Source organism: Pteropus alecto, unplaced genomic scaffold (genome assembly GCF_000325575.1).
Source record: "Pteropus alecto unplaced genomic scaffold, ASM32557v1 scaffold88, whole genome shotgun sequence".
Taxonomy (NCBI): domain Eukaryota; kingdom Metazoa; phylum Chordata; class Mammalia; order Chiroptera; family Pteropodidae; genus Pteropus; species Pteropus alecto.
Window position 1 is genome coordinate 14006878 of NW_006494611.1, and position 24312 is coordinate 14031189.

At 39.7% G+C, this 24312-nt stretch overlaps 1 protein-coding gene across 1 annotated transcript in view; it reads left to right on the forward strand.

Moving 5' to 3' along the window:
- MYOF (myoferlin) overlaps positions 1–24312 on the forward strand; it is a 138085-nt gene that overhangs the window by 47883 nt on the left and 65890 nt on the right. Inside the window, 15 exon segments of the mRNA XM_006925945.3 lie at positions 2589–2755; positions 3388–3516; positions 4769–4831; positions 4917–4967; positions 6165–6195; positions 6673–6788; positions 7451–7577; positions 8881–8984; positions 11378–11446; positions 11550–11593; positions 14067–14149; positions 16244–16282; positions 18722–18846; positions 20085–20201; positions 23772–23949. Coding sequence (XP_006926007.1) covers positions 2589–2755; positions 3388–3516; positions 4769–4831; positions 4917–4967; positions 6165–6195; positions 6673–6788; positions 7451–7577; positions 8881–8984; positions 11378–11446; positions 11550–11593; positions 14067–14149; positions 16244–16282; positions 18722–18846; positions 20085–20201; positions 23772–23949 — 1443 coding nt within the window.

Below are 24312 nucleotides of genomic sequence, written 5' to 3' on the forward strand. Positions count from 1 at the left end.
CAGTCAGTGGTTCTCAACTTAATGTTGCCCTCTGTGGTCATGAAAGAGTCACGTGGCTGTGGTTCAGGTACATGCCTCGGTCTCATTAACAGGGCATGCTGGCACAGCCACCAATGGGTGGGTAATGAAACAGCCTGTGCAGAAGGGTGTGTCCGGCAATGCCTTAAGGGCCCCCTCATTCTTTTGGAACACTAAGGGTAGCATTGTTTAACCCTGGGCAGCTTCCTGCCACATAAAGGGGTGATTTCCTGCTCAAATATCCTTCTGCTGCTGTGCAGAGATGCTGGAGGTAGTCATGACTTAGGCTGGTTTCCTTTGAGTCATCCTTTCAACCTTATGTCTGAATAGCAGAAGGTGTTTCCAGAAGATGTTGGCTCTTCATTGCCTGCAGTCCGTTTCTGGAGCATCCATCAAGAGTTTAATGAGGGTTTATGCAGAGTCCAGCACCACAGAGATGCTTTTCCCCTCCTTCTTCTCCTGCTTGCTGCCATAAACAACCACCAATCCCAAATGGAACAATCCACAACAGGGAGGAAATCCCACTTGGGCTCCAGAAGTTAGTCTTAGTTGTTGGAGGAGCTTTAAGCCATTCATTGCCCAGCCTGGAACAGGTTTGTAGAAAGGGAGCCTGACCCTCTTTTTGTCTCTGAGGCTGGTTCCAAGGTCGAGAGAAGCACCCCATAGCATCTGCAGGAGATTTGCCAAATGGCCGAAGAACTTGAGAAGGCACAAGTAGGAGACAGGATTCAGTTGTTCATTTCTCATTTTATATCCATCGAGCCCTTGCTACACACTAGGGTTTGCGTAAGGCATGGGGGTGAATGCAAAGAAGAAAAGGACAAGCCCCCTGCTTCTGAGAGTGGATGGTGGTGGGGAGGCCTATGGGTTAACAATAGATGCAAGTGTCTGTGGTGAGAACTGGGTGGAACAATGTGTGGTAGACACGAGATGAGGTGACTTACTGCCTCTGGGAAAGGTGGGAAGGGCCTGTCCCAAGATAGTACATTTTGTCTAGAACTTGAGGCAACTGAGCTCACCTGGTGGAGAATAGGAGGAAGGTCATTCTAAGACCCGGGTGCTCCAGGATGGGTAGCAAGAAAGCCCATCTTTTGAAGCCTCCTCAAGAATAGGGAGGAAGAGACCCAGGTTATCTTGCAAAGGGCAAAAGTAGCTATTCTAGTGTTCTGTGCTACAACCAGAACTGATTATTCAAAACTAAAAAATAAAAAATAAAAAAGATTAATTTGTTGGCTGCTGCTGTGTGCCACTGTGTTGAAGTCTTTGCACATAGATTAATTTTATCTTTACAATACTCTGTGGTAAATACTATGATTTTCCTCCTTTTCACAAATGAGGAAACTGAAACAGAATGTAAGAAACTTCCTCAGACTCACATGGCTCAAAACTGGGATTTGAACCCAGGTAGCATGACTCCAGAATCCAAGCTTTAAGAGACGTGTTATGTTGCAAGCTGATTGAACTAATTCATACTATGATGTGAGTGACTGACCAATGGCTCCATATGGAAATTAAATCTCTTATATGATTTTGCATTGTAAAAGAGGAGTTTCAGAATCCAAAGATAGGGAGTGTGAATAGTGGTATTTTTTACAAGGTGGTTAGTCTTCTAGTCGCTCTTAATTTATATTGTGCAGATTACTAAGATTTCAAATTTTTTATCTATTAAGAAAAGAAAAGGTGTTTGCCAATGAGTTTCAAGGAGTTTATGAATGAAAGAAATGAGAAACATAGCAGGTAGAGTTGATTTTTGTTTTTTTTCAAAGAGTGAAAGATTTGTGCATATTTGAAGGCAGAGAGAAGGGACCCCTGGAGGAGGGAGGGAGGAAGGGAGAGAGAGAGAAAGGGAGATACATGGTGGGGTTCCCAAAGAATCAGAAGGAAATGGGCTCTCAGGCATGAGGAGGTGGTTCACTGTACTAAACAGGAAAAGCTCTTTCCCCCTGAATATGAAGAGAAGCTAGGGGGATTTGTGAGGGGACAGACGTGTGTGGAAGTGACAAACCAGGAGAAGAAGGGGAGAGCATGATGATCACCTTCATCTGCTTGGCAAGAAAACGAGAGATGAGTTTCTCATCTGCCATTGAGTGTGGAGAGGGCATTCGTGAATCAGGAGGCTCAAGCAAAAAGGAAAGTCCAAACCTCATGAATAAATCTTGAGAGAAAAGACCTGCAGGGGAATGGTGGAGCTGAAGCCTCCTCTGCAAGGCTCCAATTTCCCACTGTATATCGTCATCCCTCCGTCCTACCCGCAGGAAGGCCCCTTGACCTCAGACTGGGCTCCAAGATCAGAACTGGGTGATTTCTGGCTCGGTCCGACTGCGCCATCTCATGCTCTCCTGTGGTCTCTGGTGGTCTCCTTGTCACTTTGAAGACAACCTGAGTGACTGTCCTGATGTATCACAAACGCATTTTCCTAAGGATCTTTACCTGAGACAAAATAACCCCAAGTCAATGTCACCGAGAAACATCTCCTTCGCCTGCCTCAGGAACACTGAAAACTCTCAGTGTTCAGGGAACCAGAGTGTTCAGACATTCATCTCTGACTGGAATCCTTATTCATGTCTTAGGAGAAGAGGAGGAAGATGGAGGTGAGGAAGACAGGTTGGACAGCATCATTAGGGGCTCTGGGCCCAAGGTGCCAGGTGGGACAGTGTCAGAAGCTCAGCTTGCCCGGAGGCTCACAAAGGGAAAGAAAAGCCGGCGGATGCTGTCCAACAAGCCACAGGACTTCCAGGTAGGATTGGCCCGAGTGCCCTGCATCATGGTTTTGCCCCTGTATTGTCCAGCTTCTGGCAATTTTAGTGATTTTGGGAAGGACCTTTTCTATAGGCAGTGGCTCAAGTATTAAAAAAGGACATCAGAGCATAAACTCAATAAGAGCTCTGTTTCTTCTGCAGCAGATGTAGTCAGATGAGGCTCTTTAGAGAAATAAAACCACACCCTTCTTTTCCCTTGGAGGTAGGAAAGAGGTAATCAAAGAATAGACGCATAGGTGTGGTGTTTTCGGAGCTCTGGGCATTGTGTTAGACTTGGAGACAGCTTTGGAGTGAGTTAGTACATCTCAAGGCTCTGGAAGATTAGGCAGGAGGATGGGGTCTGAGCTGGGACCTCAGCCCTACCCCGCCCTGTCCAAGGCCAGCTCTGAACTATTTCAACCCCACTACTGCTCTTGGTTTCTGCAACCCAAGCCCAGTCCCCACTTTGGAATAAGCACAGGTGGCCTCTTCCAGTCCGTGAGCACTAGTACATTGCTAAGCTGTTCTGGCCTGGTGTCAGCCATCCCCACAGGTGAACGGAGGCAACACCTGAAGATGCTCTTACACGCATGCTGGGAAAGGGTTGGTAACAACACTCCTGTGCTTGCAGATCCGGGTCCGAGTGATTGAGGGCCGGCAGTTAAGTGGCAACAATATAAGACCTGTGGTCAAAGTCCACATCTGTGGCCAGACACACCGAACAAGAATCAAGAGAGGGAACAATCCATTTTTTGATGAGGTAAACAGGCGGAATGCATGTTCCTTCTCAGTGAGTCTGTTCTATTTATGTATACTTCCCTGCCTGCCACCCACCCACCTCTCCCCTGACCCATGTGGGAGGGGAACACATGTGCACACTTAACTGGTAAAGATGACGCAAAGTTCCAGAGTTAAACGCACTAAAGTAAGAACCACTGGAGCTTGAAATCATGTGGCCTGCTTCATCTTTGGTTCTCAGAGCTGCCAAGATCTTTCTGGTGTTTTTGCAACAACTTACTGACAGAGCCCTTCCTCAGGGATCCTTGCACCCCTTATGATGGAGCACATGATGTCGCCTACTTCTGCATTTGCTTTTTCTAATTAGCAGCATGCCTCTGAGGGATGACTCTGTGTCACTAAGTAACCTGACTTTTTCAAAGTGTCAAAACTTATGTGGCTATAAAAACAATATATGTTGAAGGAAAGCAAACAGGCTTTTTTTTTTTCACTAAACCTGAAATGTCCCCAATTGATAACAGTTGGTGAACATTGGTGTTTATTATACTGTTCTTTCAATTATTTTGTAGATTTAAAATACTAAGTGAAAAGTAGGAGAAAAAGTTTCAATTTAAATAAATGCTCAATCTTTCTTTCTTAAGATTAAAGTTTATTGGTACATAAAACCAAAGATGAAGCAGGCCATGTGATTTCAAGCCCCAGTGGTTCTTACTTTAGTATGTTTAACTCTAACTCTCTATATAGCCAATCAACCTTCTTAAATTTAGCTGTTACAGTGAGTTAAAATGTGGTTAACATTGACTCTACTTAGGTACTAACATTATCCAATGGGCAAACTTGGCTTTTAAGGTGTTTTGCTAGAAAGAACAAAATTAGAGAAACAAGATACAAATGGTAGAGCTAAATGTAGCAGGATTAAACTCACCTTTCCAGGTCATGCAAATCCTAAGCGTATGGGATAACTTTAGATCTTTACCTCAGTTAGCTAGTAGATATCTGGTCCCAAATGAACACTTTTACTTAGTAAAGTAAACACTATAATTGTCACTTAATCTTTTTTCCCTTTTCCAACTTGCGGAAGTGAGTTTACCCTGACGCTCATGAAGCTTAAGCTTTAAGGCCTTTTCCAGGTCCCTGCAATGTGTTCACGTGGTCAAACTTAATTTGGGGTTTATGTCTTGTATTTTTTTGAGAAGGCCCTCAAAATTATAGCATGTTACCCACCAAACTTGAACGCATCTCTGCTAACATTCAAACATTTTTCTCTTTGACAGCTATTTTTCTACAATGTCCATATAACCCCTTCTGAATTGATGGATGAGATCATCAGCATTCGGGTAAGGGGGCCACAGCGTAGGAAGGCCGTGCTCACTCACTGCCAGATAAAGCCAATAATCTTTTCACTGCTTTTCTTTCTTCCAGGTTTATAATTCCCATTCTTTGCGGGCAGATTGTCTGATGGGGGAATTTAAGGTAAGTGTCAACAGTCTGTTTCATTCAACTTACATCAAGGATGCACACTATCATAATGAGAAATCAGGCTCCTGGGCAGGTCCCAGGATGCCTGTCCTGGTGACATCTTAAGGTTATGTGTAAGGGATCAATGCCACGATGCTTGCTGGGAGCTGGAATACCAGCAGGATGTAAGTGCTCCGGGGGCCAGCAAACCAGCTGAGTGTCCTCTGTCCTTGGTCTAGTGGACTTCCAAAGTATAACACTTCGCAACACCCTAAAGCAAGATGCCCTGAAGGTACCACATCAGAGCTCTTCCCAGCATTTCAGCTGTGGATGGAAGCTAATGCATGCTCCGAAGGGAAGGGGTACTTTATGGCGAGAAGCCCATCACCCAGTTCCACTTACCAGTGGCCCCGGAGTGCCATCTACAAAGCCAATTGTTATAAATTTAGAGTATGAAAGGCAAGCCAAACCAGGGATGAGAATCAGGGTGCTTTTCCAAGTAACTTGCATTAGAATTAAAGGCAAATACTTGGTAACTTCCCAGCTATTCTAATGGAATGTGCTGCCTTTCGAAGGAAGGATCTTGCAGTATCTAGAAGTCCTAGAGGATGATCTGTGTCAGGCAGATCTGTGTTCATACCCTGTCTGCCATCAACTAGCCACATGTCAACCTTTCTGATCCTTAGTTTCTTTATCTGTAAAATGAGGTCATTGTAAAGATTAAATGAGATAGAATATATAAAGCACCTAGCATAGCACTTGGCACATTGAAGTGTCCAAGCAATGATTATATTAATGATTATATTAATATTAACATTATTATTAGTTAGGAAGTTGGGCCAGGTCACTTTCTGTAGGGTAACCATCAGTCCAGGTTCGCCAGGGACTGAGGGGTTTCACAGAATGTGAGATTTTTCTGTGCTACATGGAAAGTCCCAAGCAAACAAGGACATGTTGGTCACCCAATTTCCATGATCCCTTCCAGCTCGAATACTAGCTCATTCATTCAAAATGATGATTGAGGGTCTTTATATGGGCCACAAATCAGGCAAGGCATTGGGGATGCAGAAGAGGTAAGATAGAAATGTCAAGTCTCAAAGAAATTTAAGTCTAGGCAAGAGCATCGCATTCAAATATAATAACGATGGTTTCTTTGAAGTGACTAAGCTGAATTTAAAATCTATTTAAACTCTTTTACTTATTTTTTCCCAGATTGATGTTGGATTTGTTTATGATGAACCTGGTAAGTAATGTTCTCCCCATGAACTGGAAGATTCTGGGAATCAAGAAAATTTGGGAGAATCAAGAAATCAAAAAAGAGTGTTTTTTTTGTTTTGTTTTTGATTCAAGAAGGGAAAGGATACTTAGCGGGAATGAATAATAGTAGCTTAGTATAGATTTATTTTTTTTTAATCTAATGGTAATTATCCTAACACAAATAGATAATTTCTCTGTTTTGTGAGGATATTTTGATATTATCAAAATCAATTGTAAAACCAGTTGATAGAGTTTAGAGAGTCTTGTTTAAGTCACACCAGAGCAGGATGAAGGTAGGAGCCGTACAAAGTATAGCTCATTAATATAGACACTTATCATTGAATTTGGTGTGTCATAATGACACTTGGGAGGAAATGTTTATTTATCTTACAGCAATCGGAATCACAGATCCATCAGCTTCTCTTTAGAAAGTCCCTGTCCTTTGACTCCTTTTTTATTTTAGGTCATGCTGTCATGAGAAAATGGCTTCTTCTCAATGACCCTGAAGATGCCAGCTCGGGTGCTAAAGGTTACATGAAAGTCAGCATGTTTGTCCTGGGAACTGGAGATGAGCCTCCTGTGAGCACCTACATTCTCTACTGTTTACATTTGTTTTTTGTTTTGTTTTGTTTTGTTTTCATTAAAAAAGAGGACCAAGTGTTAAGCAGGTGGATGCCAGCAGTTGTGAAGTGGAACACATCTCATCAGTAACCCCAGCCTTCCAATTCCTCCTATTTTTTCTTTATGACAGAATTGTTTTCCTAGCTCACTTAGATGCCTTCCTGGTGTATATGAGTGGGTTTTTCATTAAGCACAGATATGTATGTGTTTAAGACTTCCTTGCATCATTTTAGCTACAGAGCATGGCCCACTAGCAAAATCAAGCATTGCTACCTAAAAGGACAGTTGTCATTCTAGGAAATTGGGCAGCAAACCTGAGAATAATAAGCAGCCAGAGAGAAATTGGAAGAACTTCAGGAACTCTCTCTCTCTTTGCTATTTAGTGCTCATAAAATTACAAAGAACGCATTGCTTTCTCGTGATTTATCGATTGAAGAAACATAATGTGCAATGATTTTGTAGAGCAGTTTTGTTGAATTGGGGGCTGAACTCTTAAGCCTGGACCACAAGAAGTCCTCATGGAATCAGCTCCGACTGGTGTCGTTTTACATGCATTAGTTTAGCTTCTTAAAAGTGCTGCTTTTCTGTGTGTATAATTTATTATCCTGTGCCCCCAACAGCCTGAGAAACAAGATCGTGATAATGACAGTGATGACGTGGAGAGTAACTTGTTACTCCCTGCTGGCATTGCCCTCCGGTGGGTGACCTTCCTGCTGAAAATCTACCGGGCGGAAGATATCCCCCAGAGTACGTATTGATTTAATTCTGCCCTGAGATTATTAGTTATCTGCATACTTAGATGTGTTAAAATCATACTCCGAAAAAGGATCAGTGTTCCCTACCATTTTTTTTCCTTAAAGGCCTTCATGAACTTATTTTCATTCATTCTGGCCCCATTGAAAGCTACCCAAGCTAGTTTATGGGGTAGCCAATTGGTCACTGAACCATGTTCCTTGCTGAGTGTTTGGCCCGTTCTGCTCCATTTCCTCTTTCTTTAGTGTTCCAGATATCTTTATTCTAGAGAATACTAAAGAGAGGTAAGCAGTCAGCACTTTCAGCTCCTGTGATCCCAAATGAATATGTGAAATTTTATAAACAAATAAATGTGTTTGCTATTGGATTATTTAAAATGTCTAAGCAAAGGGTGGTTAAGTACCAATAATGAGAAGTCTGTCGCTATTGTATTATGAGACACGTGTATTAAGAGATTGGATTCATTCAAGAGGATCATTTACAGTGATTTTATTCATAGAGGCTAGTCCAGTTACTCCTCTGTCTTTGCCAAGGACCAAACATCCTATTTGCCTGGCCTGGTTTGTCTGCTTCCTGCTTGGGCCCTGGGACGTTGGACCCCTCTTCAAGTCCCCAGGAGGCAGCACCCACTGTTCAGGCCATGGGTCTCTTCAGGATTTGCTGCTTTTACTGAGAACCTTCCCCTCCCCTTTTTAAAGACCCTATAATGCCTCCCAATACCATCTTTTCCTCAGAAATATCTTAAATGACATAAATAAATTAAAGCTCCCATTATACTTCCTACTTGTTTAATTGATCTCTATTCACTTTTATTTGTTAAAACAGAGAAATCTGCTGTTTGTATTGATTAAATGTGTTACTTATGATTATGCCAAATTTCCTTGAATTTCTCTGAAAAAGTCAGATTAGGCCTATATCATTTTGACCTGAAGCACCTTTTCCAGGTTGAAATCAGGCCTGAGTTTGAGAATTGTCTCTTACCTTATCTGGATAGACTGTCTTTATTCTATTTTTTTTCCTTGATAAATGATTGATACTTAACATAATAATTTATCGATCTATTTTTCAAGGTGCTCCTGTTGATTTTAAAACTCTATGGGGAGAAAAGATTTTCTCTCTCAACTAAGACTCAAAGAATTTTCCCAATACATTGTGACTAGCTCTTGCCACTTTTGAGAACAATCATTGTTGGAACTATATTCATGTACAGGAGGACATTTTTAATTTTGTTAAGCGATTTCTATTTTTTTCAAGAGAATCAAATTTAATTTCTGCTATGCAACATGTTACTTTCCAGTGGATGATGCTTTCTCACAGACAGTGAAGGAAATATTTGGAGGCAATGCAGATAAGAAAAATCTAGTGGATCCTTTTGTAGAAGTTTCCTTTGCTGGGAAAAAGGTTTGTACATTATCTACATGCAGATGTTTCTAGAAATAAATATATAAACCAGTGTGCTTTCCTTAGAGTGAATTCCTGCTTATTCTTTGTTAAAGTGGCCCCCTGATGAGCTGGGCACTCTGCAGGAACACAGATTATCTAAGTCTGAACATTCCAGACTTCTCCACAGATTTATTTTGGAGTGGAAAATATGCAGGGCTCAAGTTGGAAAATTTAATCTTTTGAAAAATTAGAATAGTGAAAGCAACCATTGAAATATTTGGATTATTTCCCAGGTCTAAGCATTATCTTAATTGTAGGCAAGTCCACTCACCAGCAATAATTATCCCTGGTAAATGTAGAATATAGCCCCTGAATGCCCAGCTGCCCACTCCTGTCATGTTTCTCACCTCCCATGGCCCAACGAGGTGCTGTAAATGGGGAGTCAGGCAGGGGAACCCCATCCTGGTCCTTTGGGAAAAGCTGGGGGACTCTTGGTATAGGAACATCTGTAACCACCACTTATACCTACAGAGAGGGTCAAAGGTCAAAGAGTGGGATTCCATAATAGAATAACCCTGCACCATGGACAACTGTAGGAATGAAGAACTAGTATCTTCTATGTATTTTGAATCATTATTTATGAAAGTGAGATTTGGCAAATGACACACACACAGACTGGATATTATTTCATAAGAGAGTCAGTGGGGAGTGGTAGGAAAGCCCTCAAGTCTGGAATGAGATGAGACCTGATTTAAAGTCAGACTTCACCCTGTTGGACACCTGTAACTAATCTAATATTGTACGTCAATGATAATAGAAAAAAATAAAAATATAAAATTTTTAAAAAAGAAAAAAGATATATAGAAAAACTCTGTAGATTAAAAAATTTTTTAACAATCTTGAGACCAAAATTTAATACACTTGCCTATGTCAGAATAAAAATTATCCTAAGCCCTAATCACAAATAAAGAAAATATTTTTAAAAATTCATACTTTACCCTACTCCATAGGCAGTTAAGGCAAATTCCTCTGAATCTGAATATAAATGGAAAAAAGATATATAGAAAAACTCTATAGATTAAAAATTTTTTTAACAATCTTGAGACCAAAATTTAATACACTTGCCTATGTCAGAATAAAAATTATCCTAAGCCCTAATCACAAATAAAGAAAATATTTTTAAAAATTCATACTTTACCCTACTCCATAGGCAGTTAAGGCAAATTCCTCTGAATCTGAATATAAATGGAGATAATAATAATCTCATAGAGTTGTTGAAAGGGTTAATTAATTCAAGAAGTAATTATTGGAGCCTATTAAGTATCAGATACTATCCCATGTGTTGAGATTGAGAAGTGAGCAAGACAGTCATTGCTGTCATGGAGCTTTCTTTGTAATAGAGAGGACGATAAACAAGCAAATAAGTAATTGAATAATTCCCATACTGCTAAGTACTACATAAAACACAAAGCAGGAACCAGAGGTGATTGGGTATGGGTTTCGAGGGGTATTTAGCTATGTTATCATGTAAGACACCTTTGAGGAAGTGACATTTGAGCAGGGAAGATCTGATGGGGAGGGGAGGGCAGGAGCTTCCAGGCAGAGGGAAGAGCAGCTGTAAAGTCCCCAAGGAGGAGACACGTTTGCAGCGAAAGAACATACTGGTGATGAGTGGAGTGAGCAAGGGGGAAAATTAAGAGATGAGGTCAGAAAGATGTGTGTGGTGGGGCAGGTAGGGCTTTATCAGCCAGAGAAGGGGTCTGGACTTTATTCTAGGTGTCCTAGGGGAACTCATGGAGGATGCTGCACAGGGAAGTGACATGAAAGTGAGGCGGCAGGAAAGGAAGTGGGAATCCAGATAGGAGACAGCTGCAGGTGTCTGAGAGGTCAGGATCTACATGAAGATAGCGGTGTCAGGATGTACTGATGGATTGGATAAGGCATGGAAAAGGGAGAGAGATGTTATAGCTTTTTAACAGTTTCCTTCAGTTTGTTCTAAGCATGAGCGACCTGGTGAACAGTGGTGGAAAGACTGGGACAGGAATCAGTTAGGGGAAAAGAAAAGGGGGGCTTGTGGGCAGGATCAAAAGATCCATTTGTATATGTTAATAAAGTGATGCTCATTAGACAGTATGGAATATGTATTCAATTAATTTGTATTATTACAGTAATACAATGTTAGAAATCTAGCAATTGAAAACAAACTTTTAGTGCATAGAAGAAGCAAAGAACAATATTAAACTCGTGTGATATTTTACCAAATCATTATCAAGGTAAACCGTAACCAGATTACTACATATATAACTTATAAGTAAACTGCTAGAGTCATAATCTAGTATGCATGCATATATTGTAAACTTTTGGAAATAAGAAACTTCAATGCCTATGGTTTTGCTTTGATGATTTTACAGGTTTGCACAAATATAATTGAGAAAAATGCAAACCCTGAGTGGAATCAAGTCGTTAATCTTCAGATCAAGGTTTGACTTCCTTTATTTTCAAAAAAAGTAATAATAAATATTTATTTTAATAGTTACTGAATACGTTGAAAAATAACAACTTTTTTCTTTTTCTTTTTAATAGTTTCCTTCAGTGTGTGAAAAAATAAAGCTAACAGTATATGACTGGTGAGTTAAAAAATGGAATTGTATCTAATTCAAAATTTAAAAAATTAAACATTTGGATATTGAATGTTGTTTGGATAAGAAAGTTATTCTAGATGGCCTAACTCTTACTTTTCAGTTTTTTTGCTTTTTTTCTTAGAGGGAAATGATAAACTGCTTCTGGAATTGGATGTTTTCTTTAAAAAATAATAATAGTGTTGTTGCAGAAAAGCTTTAGATATCTTAGTTCAACTGCTCGTAACAAAAGAAGGAAAAATTGATCTGAAAATGCCACAAGATAAGGAATTAAATACCATTAGGCTGTTCAAAATCTACCTCAGAAATGGAGTAAACCATTTCTTAGGAAGAACCAGCAGAACATTTCATTATTCTTATTCTTCAAAATGAAAACAAACAGAGCTACCTATCTGATTGAATGCAAAGGAAATTCATTGAAAGGTTCTGATGGAATTTTTACTAGACCAACCTCTTAGCAATGATTAGCCATAATGAGGCCATTCTTGGGTGTGATCTAGTTACATGGGGAATTTAATTGGCAGCCCTTAGATCCCTGAGAGTGAAAAATGGCAAATATCATCATCTTGTCATCGTCATCATCATTATCATCATCATCAGTGTTTATTATGATTTAGCTACTGTTTTTTGAGTACGACTGCCAGGTTTTGTGCCTCGTGCTTTACCTGCATTTTTCCATTTAGTTTTTAGAGGAACCCTATGAAATAGAGAGTAGTATTAGTTCATTTACAGATGAAATACTGAGGCTCAGAGAGGTCAGGTAACCTGCCCATAGTCACTGAGATTTAGAGACCTACTTGGGCCTCCCACTGTCTGGCCCTAGTTTTTCCTTTGGCCAAATGTATTTAACTTTCGTGTTAGCGCCCTCTTGATACTATGGCAACAGGGCACTTTGGAAGGAGGAGAGTGAGTTTCATTTTGTTCAATGACTACAACACAGTTAATTGGGGGCCATGAAGGGATCGGGGGGAAAAATGTCCCTTCTAATAAGTGTGAGCTAGTTTTAAGGCACTTGGGACCCTCAGGTGACATTCTAGAGGTGCTCCTGGGGCCTTAGGAGCCCTCGGGAGTGTTGGTCTGAACCATACATAGTTCAGGTGACCACCTTGTCTCACAGGTTCTGCAGTGGGCTGATCACTGATTGAGCCATTCCAGAGGTGCCTGTGGTCATTGCAAATGTTGGGGTTTTTTCTGACCTAGTCTGCCCTCTCCAAAGCAATAGTGCAGCTCAGAATGCACAGAAGGATCCTGTTTAACTGGGGAATTTTTGGATCTAGATTTTAGTTTATATACCCTATAGGGTATTTGCACAACTGATGGAAAGCCAAGAATTCTTTAAATGTAGTCTAGACCCTTCTGGATGGACAGAGAAGATGCAAGCCCCATGCATGTGGCTTAATACCCATAAATAATAATTTTCTTCATGCCAACTGTGTTATAGAAAGTATAACTGTGTTATATAAAGTAAATAACTTTCTACAACCTAATATTATTCTATATTATGATATATAATATTATATATAAAATATAGAATATATAATATTACTATCATATAGAATAATATTATATTATAGTATAATCTTTCCTCAAAATACTGAAACTTTCCTCCTTCCCAGAGGTCTTAAATTTCAGAGTGGATGTTCCACTAGGTGGAATTAGGAAGAGGGGGAATTAAACAGAGAGGATGTTATTAACATAAATCTTATTTTTTACATGTGTGCCCAGCCAGAGGCCATTTCATAGGTTAGGTTCACAGACTATTTAAGATACCCATGGAATGACATATAAGGTTGTATGTATTTGTAGTGGGCAAACTTGTCCCCACCATATAGACAAGATTCAGGTTATAGACAAGCAATCATAGTCAGAAAAACAGCATTTATCACACAGTAGGTACTCAATAAATATTAGAAATGAATTGAAAGAGAATTTTTCTCCCTATTAAAGACCCTCAGATATACCTTATTATAGTTGTTAATCCATCATAGTAATTAGTGTAAACATGATAAAATACGTGCACTTATTCTATGTAGTATGATTATATTATGCTCATTATGTAATATGCCTTTAATTGATTCATTCATTTTATGACATTGGTATTGTGGCCATAGGCAAAATTCTTAGACCTCCAGAAAAATCTCTGTTTTTACAACTGAAATGAACTGTCCGACTAGGTCAGCATTTCTTAAAGAGTAGTTGGAGGGCTATCTTCATCAGAATCAATTGGGTTATATATTTGTTATGAATGCAGACTCTTGTTCTCCACCTCTGCTTCTCCTGAATCAAAAGCTTGGATAGGACATGACAGTAGAGAGTTTCCAAATGATTTTTAAAGTGCAGTAAAGTTTAAGGCCCACTGGACAGGATGAGTTCTGACATCTAGGTCTTTTCCAACTCTTAGTATTGTTGAAATGAAGATGTATTCTTACAGATGGAGGTCTTAACCTGTTCTTTTACATAGGGACCGCCTTACCAAAAATGATGTAGTTGGAACAACATATCTACACCTTTCTAAAATTGCTGCCTCTGGTGGGGAAGTGGAAGGTAAGTCACACAGCAGAGCTACAACAAGACAGGGTACAGAACTTTTGGAGAAGGAATGAACTGGGGTAGCCACCTGGCAATGGACTTGATTTCTTAAAAGCCAAGTGTAATGAGCCTAGTGAACCATTTCAGTGATGTTTTGGTGATGACCAGCAAAACACCTAATTAATAATTAATCACCAAAGCAAATAACAGTTTGAAGATTTTAGCTTTCTTGCTCCTATCCAAAAACTTTTTCCCAGTAGCTGTTTTATAAATTTTTGAGTGTCAGTGCAGAATGCTAGCACCTTATTTTTTTTTTTTAGAATGGCATTAAAACAAGTCCACCCAAATATAAAATAATATTCCCTTTCTTAATTGACTTCCTTGGCAGGAGAAAGGAGGTCAGATGGCAATGAACCATGTAATCTCTGCTCTCTAAGATAATGTGAATTTTGTTTTCATGCCTTTCATCCTAACAGGCATTGGTAACCAATACACTTTTCTTTTCCTTGTTTTCCATACTGAGAACTAATTGCCTATACCTGGCATTATGCCTCTGTGCATATATCAGAAATTATAATAGGGAATGAAGGAGAAAAATTAAGATAATAAGAGAAAAAATTTAATGTTAACACATTAATAAATCAGTAGTTTATTTTTTGTTACCAAAATGAAAATAACATTCTTATAATTGCCAATACATTAAACATATTGAGTAAAGTGAGAGAATTTGAGACATATTTTGTCTAGAGAAACCTAAAGTTCCTCTTATTCTCATCTTGTTCAAGAAAGGACTTTATAGGTTTTTTTTTTTTAATAAATATATTGTTAATCTAAGCAATAGGTAGCATGAATAAGAACCTAGTAGATAATAGAAATATGGTAAAGAAGATTTCCTCTCTCAAGAAGAAAAAAAGGCAACTAGAAATTCTGAGAAAAACAAAGAGCTGAACAAAGAAAATATAGTCCAAATATAAGATCATGTGTGGCATTATTTTAAGTAAATGGTAGAAGTTAAGAGAATCTATCTGAACATGTGACATAGAGGACCATGCTGCTGGAACAGCAGGTAACAAAGGAAATGTATTATAACTCACCTTTTCTCCACAAAGAACAATATTTACATGGTAACTGTAATGAAATCACTATTGATTTGTTATTTATTAAAATTAAACCTGTAGTCAAGGCTCTAAACAAAATCTAAATTTCATCGCCCATTACAACGTAAAAGTAAAGATACAGAAGGTAAGGATTAGAGGTGAAAGGAGGCTCTAGCCTCTTCTTATCAAGTGAGGAATCCAGATATAAAGACTATTTTAAATCATTGGTTTGATGAAGATTGGTTATATAAAGACTAGATTAAATCTATTAATTAAAGGTAACCAAAAGTAATTAAAAATCATACTATAACTATATTAGAGGGTAAAAATTATTAAATTTATTTATCATTAGCAGGAAGTCATTAAATAATTACCTGAAGATTATCTTCAAGAAATATTAAAATAAGCATCTTTCTTAGTGATAACATCCATTCATTCATAAAACCAGAAATTGTTACAATCTGTTTCAGCCCCTGTCTCTGAGGCCTTTTCTCATTGCAGGCCCATTGAACAGTTTGTTACAGAGTCTCAAAATAACAACTAGCAGCAGGCATCTCCCCAAAAGAAACAAATAATGTTCTATAAACTGCAGACCTTTGCTTACACAGCCTTGGACTACATTAACTTGGATTTTCTAGACTTGGTCCCAACTAAGTCAGATATAAGACAAGTAAATGTTTTATTAAAAACACGAGATGTTGGTAACATCACCAGGCCTCCTTTGGTGGTGAGAAGCTAACTCTTCTCTGATGCCTGGCTGCCCTGGGGCTGGAGAGATCAGATTATTTCATGTGCGGCAATTCTGCAAATTGTCATAAAGTTTTGAGCCATTTGCATTTAACCCGTGAGACTTGTATAAATTACAAAAAGATCATGTGGCTTGGGTCTGAATTTTGGATTTTTCTGGTGTTGCTAAACCACTTACATAGCACTGGACCTGATTAACTTTTTTAATTCCTCTTTTATAATGCCGTGTTTCTCTTGTTTAACCAATTGTATTTTTACTATGTAGATTTCTCGTCTTCGGGATCTGGGGCTGCATCATATACAGGTTTATGCTTTGCAACCTTCTAAATCTTAGTATGATCTTATTAAGAATTTACTGATTGCCTAGAGAATCTTTTTTTTGACATTCTGCTGTCTTAAAAATAATTTTTGTATTAGTGCTTTATGGTTTTCCTGCATGACTAAGCTTAAAACGAATGTGCTTACCAGGCATTGCTACATGTCTAACGTCTGATATTTTTCACCTCGATGCAAACCATCCTATTTGGCTTCATTGTAAATAATTGTTTTTAAGATATAACATTGGTTGTGATCGTTGTTCATGTTTAATACATAGAGGTATGGGGCATTAAATCAGTGTCCAAAACGTACGAAATAACTTACCCCCACTTTCAACGTGGATTGCTAGGTTGGAAGATACTGAATGCTTTCCACTTTGTACTGTGAAGGTCTTCATCTTCCAAGTATGAGGGATCATAACCTGTCCTTTGGTCTGCACAGCTCTTGCCATTCTTTGCAAGTTTGCTCAATGCTCTTACACGTGACCATCACAAGTCTCCTAGGGCAGATGCTATTCCCAGAATAGATGAGAAGGTTTGTCATCTGACGTTTAGAGAGGTTTGTCATCTATCGAGCCCATGCTAATCACCTACGGTTGTGGTGAGAGGGAAAAATAATTGCTTGTGAGAGAGCTTTGTAAACTTTAGCTCTGTGAAAATATACAGTTATCACCCACCTTTATGTAATTACACAATGCCACATTCTTTTTTAGACACCAATCTCGTTATCTTATAATCAGACTTTAAATAAATATTAAGTGGTCCTTAGTTTTGTAACAAATTTCGCAGATTTGGTAACACTTCATTTCTTCGTTCATTTGTGCAGCCAACCAACGAACCAACCAGTACTCAGTGTTTAGGAAATCAAAATAAAACATACTTAAATCTTGCCCCTCCCCATGAAAGGAATTTATAGTGTCACAGAGATAAGCATCTATTTGAGTTCAAAAGTTAAAATATAAAGTGATAACTTATGGAAATCCAAAATGCCGAGGAGCTTCAGAGAAGTGAAGGAGGTGTAGAAAATACTGTTTGAAAATTTGGTTGTAGCCAGGTCAGAGGAAAACCCCGATGGTCAGGCTAAAGAATATTTGTTTTATTTTTATAGGCTTTTGAAGAACATTGGGCATTTGATGTGACAATTGTGCATAAAATGGGTTAGGAAAGTTTGGAGGCAGGAAGTTTGTGAGAGACTAGGCTGTCATTTATTACTTTCCTATATCTTAATTTAAACATTTCTTTTCTCTTGCTCTCTTCACTGACATCACAGTTCTGCTTACTCTCTGCCAATGTGCATGGTTCTTCCTTCTCCTAGAAAGTGCTCGGGTCCATTTACACATGTAGGAGAGCCGCAAATAATAAAAAAGTTTATAAAATACCTGTCTATACAGTTTTGTCAGCTGTTTATTCATAGGCATTCTGCTCACCTGTTACTTTTTACCTTTCTCTCTTGGTTTTAAGCGTAGATTTGGAAAGGGCCATAGAGGTGATCTAGTCAACCTCCTGTCCATAACAGGAATCATCTTGATGAGGTCCTGAAAGACAGGCTAAAGTCTTGTCCTTAACATTTCCTCTGTCCCTAATGAGATCTATCCTATTGTTTAACATTCTAATTCATAGAAAGATCTTCTTTACACTGAGTGAACCAAAGTTGGCCTCCTCATAGCTCCCAGCAGTGGTCCTTAGTCTGCTTTTGGGGACAAGTCCATCCCTCTGCATTGGAGCCATTCAGATGGTTATAGGTAGCTCTTACTTTCCCCATATTCACTCACAATCTCCCTTTGGCTCCTGCTATTTGCTTACATTGCCTTCAGTGCCCCTCATTGGGGATTAGTCTCGCTAAGGCCAGGTAGCAGAAATAAGGAGCATATTGGATGCTCATTACAGATAGAATGTAGCGAATGGGGACTTCATGTTGGTTATGAATATCATGTGATCTTATAACCATAGGCAGACAGTTTATTGTTGAATACAAAAAATTTTTAATGTTTTATATATTTTAACTTGAGACTACATGACTTTTTTTTGGAACAAGTAAAGTTAATCTGATATACATCACTTAAATGACATCCCAAAACAGTATAATCTTTGCCTCAATTGCCAATGACATGTTGAATACAATGCCAATAAACTTGCAAAAAATGTGAAGGTCACCTGGAAAGTCTTATTCTTTCATTTGAATAGCATTATCTTTTTGTAAGATAATGTATTTACTTGAACTACCCCCAAAATGTTTTTTATTTAATGTTTTATAGCAATAAGAAAAGGGAAATATGGCAAGTCTCACAAGTGCTTATGATTTCCACTAATACAACTAACTTGCAAAATGGAAGAAAGCAGTCTCACCCAACTAATTCATAACTAATATTTATTTCAACAGATTGAGTGTTAAAAGCCTAAAATCTAATGATGATGTTATCTCTCAGCAAATACAGGAGAAACAGAGGTGGGCTTTATTCCAACATTTGGACCTTGTTATCTAAACCTTTATGGAAGCCCCAGAGAGTACACGGGATTCCCAGACCCTTATGAAGAGCTAAATACTGGAAAGGTTAGTTTCTCAATTAAGGTTTGTTATTAATGAGTGCTGATTAATTCGATTTCTTCTTATAATAGTTATGATTAAGTCTCATATTTAGGGAATCCCTAACACACACACACACACACACACACACACACACACACACACACACACACATATGACTAAGTAAGCATTGAAGGATAGAAGTCTCATGCTCCTCAAGGCTTAGAATGCAAGAATAGAAAAGGATCCTGGAGATCATCTGATTCGGTAATTGCAAATGCATAGTGTGGCCATTCCCCCACTCGTACACTTAAGGCAGATGCCAATCAATGCTGGCTCTCTTTGCTAATAAGCAGATGTGCTGCCTCGGAATTCTGTTCAATGCCATGTTCTAAGAATTTACCAAATGAATGGAGGTGACATGCCTAATGAAATTCTTTGCTACCTCTGATCTGATCCAACCTCTTTATTTTGTAGATAAGGACATGGAGGCCCAGAGATAGGAAGTACTCTTTACACCACAGTAGAAGCCAAAGTAATACCTTTTAGTTAGCACCCCCAAACCCAGAAAGGGACTGAAGTAGAAAGAAAAAGCCCTAGGAGGAGGAGATCGGAGACTAGCTGTGGAGGTGGAAGCCTTCCCTTCCTCTCCAGGAGATTTTATTGCCAGCATCGCTGGGTATGATGGGAGGAGTATCCAATATTCATTTTCACTCTCAGCCACACCCAGCGCATCGTCCTCCTTTACCTTCTGGCTACTCTGAGACTTGCCCTGGTGGCCAACATGGCAGCCTCCCTATTCTGAGAAGAGGAGAAGAGCCAAAGTACTGTAGATAAATGCAGAGCCACTCCACTGAAGTAGGGTGAGAGGGACTTAGAGATTCTCCCATTGCCACCTCTGGTCTCTGGGAACCCCTCCTGGATCCTTAAAAGCCACTGACCTCAGTCATGGCTAAGGTCCCTTTCAGCCCTGGCTCCCTTGGCTCTCTTTGGGAAGCTATCTGAAGTCACTGGCTCTTATTTCAGTTACCAAAGACCTGAATGCAGCTGAGAGAGTTACAGACTGACTCATTTTGGAGGTTAGGGCCATGGAACAAGAAACTTTTTGTAGCTGCATTAGCCTGACTAGAGAGACCTTTTTTTCCTTTCCTTTTCTTTTCCTTTCTTTTCTTTTTTCTTTTTTTCTTTCTTTCTTTTTTTTTTTTTTTTTTTTTTTTTTCTGTTGATCATGCCTAGAGGAATAATCCTGTGTCGTTACCTTTCAGGGGGAAGGGGTTGCCTACAGAGGCAGAATCTTGGTCGAATTGAGCACTTTTCTTGAAAAGACACCACCAGATAAAAGGCTTGAGCCTATTTCCAATGATGACCTGCTGGTTGTTGAGGTAAGTGCTGGAGTGCGGATACTACTTGGCATAGAAAAGGGTGTTTTAAAAGATTGATGGTGGGATGGGAGTACTGGCCTACCTGAGCAAGGGGACCTGAAGGGGACATCCAGGGATTGAAGAGTAAGCTGTGGCAGTTGGAGAGAGACCTGAGTCATAGCAAGTGCCCTTCAACACCCTCTTGATCTATCTACAGCAGCTCAAAGGGGATGATAAGACTCATTTCATTACCATTGTCACCCATCTTTAGTAAACAGATCGAAGATAGCAAGTTGGGCAATTTACTTTGAAACAGTCTCCTTGTCACTGACCCTGAACGTTCCATTCCTTGTGGGGCCACAGCCACCTTCAAGAGCTATTATTAACTGCTGTTCATTATCCTGCTTAACAATAATTACCCACTTCTTCAAAATCACTTCTGATACTCTACCCTGTACCAACTCCATCTACAGTGTGCACTGCTCATTGACCTGAAGGAGAGCCCCAAGGCCCTAAAAAGGCAAAGAAACACCCTTCTATATCCAATAAACTATAATTTACAAGCTTTAACATTTTTTTGCTATAGGCGATTTTGTCCCAAGGCTACTAAGGGAGAGCCTCCTAAGGAAAGCTAAGGCTTTTGACTTCCTTAAATGGTGTTGATTATTCCTTTTTCTCTCCACACTTTGAGCTATGAGGGCACAGGAGAAGTGGGAAAGAGCTGGAGGAAGGGCTGAATTCTCAGCTGCACTACCCAGGACAGCCTTGCTCTGGAGCAGGCAAGCAGATGGTAAAGGCGCCCCTCATGGAGTTTGGACCTGAAAGATGGTCCAAGGAGCTACTCTGTCTTAAGCCACTTGCTCACAATATGTGCTACCCGCTCTGTTGGGAGTTGGATGACAGCCAGAAACCTGAATTATTGTCTCAGAGCCCAGACCTCCAGGGTGTGCGTCCTATCAGGACATCTGCACATGACTGCAGGTTATGCATGGGAAATCCAGAGAGTTCTAATGGAATTATGATCACATGAAGGTGTACAGGGCAGAACCAGCTCAGCCACAAGCAACATCCCCGCCCTGACATCAAGCCTCCCTATGTACCTTCTCCCTTCTCTGCAGCCCCCACATTAAAATATGGCTCCAGCTTAACTACTGATCATTTTTTTTTTCTGGGCCTGATTTGGACCCCCAAATTATGTTTCATATTTTTGCTGCTTCCCTCTCTGATATCATCCTAGATGGTTTACAAAGAAGAAGTTATGCTGTATATATAAGCTCTGACTAATACAAATAACTTCCTACTTTATAATTTTCATACAATTCAAACCAAATCTAGAATTGCCACAACATTCCTGAACCGTGGATAGTTCAGGGGACTTAGTTGTGGGTGTGTTGTGAGCAAGAAAAGTGGCTACCTAAGTAACACTCTTGAACGCATTTGTGTCATTCCACAACACCAGTTTTATTGAGTAGAACCTTCTCGGATAAACCAATCAGGTACCCAAGTAGGTTAACACACAACACACAGAGGGGAAGTGTGGAGTCTTACCTGACATGCTGCACCATGGCTAAATCTCGAAGTCATTATGTTCAGTCACAAAAGAACAAATATTGTTTGATTCCACTTATATGAGGTCCCCAGGGTGTTGAATTCATAGAGACAGAAAGTAGGTAGGAATGGGGAGTCAGTGTTTAATGCATATAAAGTTTCAGTTTTGCAAGATGAAAAGAGTTGTGTGGATGGATGGCGACAGTGGTAGCAAAAAAAATGTGAATGTGCTTCATGCTACCAAACGTACAGTTAAAAATGGTTAACGTAAATTAATTTTATTATGTGTGTTTTACCATGAAAACAAAACAAAACAAAACATGGTTTTTAAATGGTTAAATACTTCTATAAATGGATGACCACATTCTGGCATCATACAAGCCAGAAGACCCAGCCATGATTTGATAAAGGCCATGATATGGATGAATAAGGAAGGAAAAGAAAATCAGTTAATGAATATCCTGCAGAGAGCAAGTCATTTTTATTAGCCTCCTAGAGGTGAAAGGTATCACTACATTACTACTTAGATGTGGTACACACATTGGTAGCAAGGTAGCAATGGAAAAAAACAAACACAACACCAAAAAAGTCATCATATGCCAGAGTTTGATAGCCAAGTGACCTCTGAATCTCAGATTTAAGGACTATAAGAGCTGGGAGTTCTTTCTCTAGGGTCTTTCAAATTAAACTTGCTATGGTGAGAAACTTGTCATGCAATTTGAATATTATCACTCGTAGGTCTCACAGGTTTGCCGATAGAGCACATAGCCAATGTGGCTACACTATAGTAACCACCGATGTTCTCAGCCCCAAGTGTATGCAGAGACTGCACACCAACAGAGATCCAGAACAGACTCCAGATGTGGACAATATTAAGTGGCACAATGCTTAGGATCTAATCGAGGAGAGCAACTTAAACCATTGCATGGCTCTGTTTGACTGAAGAAAACAAAGTGTCCAAAGATCAGTGGGGATATGATACACAAAGAAGGAGAGAAGCCACCTGAGCAAGGATTTGGGTCAGGATGTGGATTCAAGAGACTTATGTGTCCATGTGAAGGAAAGCCTAAAGGGCTCCTAGTCATTTCTGCTGGTCTGATGGATACTCAGTGTGATCATTGTTGGCTCTATATAGTCAACTCCCTCACACTCAGTAAGCCAGTAATTTAAAACATAAAAATAAAAAAAGAAAGAAAGAAAAGAAAAGGCAGGAAGAAACAGTGTTTGGTTTCTATTTCAGAAAAAGAAATACTGGTCCCTGCCCCAGGGAGACCCTGGTCTTGGGCTGTTTCATGATTTAAAAAAAGGGAAGGAGCAAGGGCAAGGTTTTTAAAATCGGTGGGGACTGGGAAGGACAGAATTCCTTTCCTCATAGTTCTTTCTTTAAAACTTAAAAAAAAAAACAAAAAACTTTTACTTACTTACATAATTTACAAAATACCATTTCAGTTCCCACTTCTCCCCCTATAGTACAGGAGTCACTCACCCTCAGGCGGGGTTGGGTTGGGGTGGGGTGGGATTGGGGGCCTGGTCCAAGGAAGTGCTGGAGTAGGGGAGGTGGGAAGGGGAGGGGCTGAGCACCATGAGAACCCGGCACGTGGAGACCCAAGGGCCGGGACACACACGGGCGCAGGGAGGGCCTGGCGGGGCAAGCAGGGTGGCTTGGGAGAACTGTTATAAATTAAAAACCAAAAAAAAAAAAATCAAAAACAGAAAAACTTTTCCATGTTTGTACATATGGATCTACCTAAATATTCTTACGAACTTTCATTCCTTTTTATGGATGTAACATAATTTGTTTAACCAGTGGCCTATTGTTAGACTTTTGTATTGTTTTCATTTTTTCTCTATTTCAATAAATGCCTCAATGAACATTCTCTTTGCTCATTTGTATGAGTACAAGGGATACCGCTAGATTCCAGAACGTTCTTCACTGGCAATTCAACCCTTATTATTAGGTTTAGAATTACAGATGCTAGAAATCAACATGCAAATTAGAGCAAAAGGCGCTTCACTGAGTCCTTTACTGCTCATACTTTTTAGAAATATCAGCGAAGGCGTAAGTACAGCCTGTCCGCCGTGTTCCATTCGGCCACCATGCTGCAAGATGTTGGTGAAGCCATTCAGTTTGAAGTCAGCATTGGGAACTATGGGAACAAGTTTGACTCGACCTGTAAGCCTTTGGCATCAACCACTCAATACAGCCGTGCAGTATTTGACGGTAAGGCTGGCACTAACCATTCCCTGCCGTACGCGTTTACAGTAGGTAAGCCACACGACAAGTAGCATGCAGCGTTTTCTCCCGCTGGTAGCCGTTATCCCTGGCATACGCTTAGTTTAGGAGACAGGAAAAAACTGAATGGGGAAAAGAGGTGGCTGGAGTTCAAGTGCCTCTAAGACGGGTCAAAACCAAGAAGTCGCAGGCCCCTTGCCAGGGGCGGAACCCCCGTACCCGCTCCCATGCCCAATTTTAACGCTGGCTCTGCTTTATTAAGCAGGGTGGCTTGGGAGAACTGTTATAAATTAAAAACCAAAAAAAAAAATCAAAAACAGAAAAACTTTTCCATGTTTGTACATATGGATC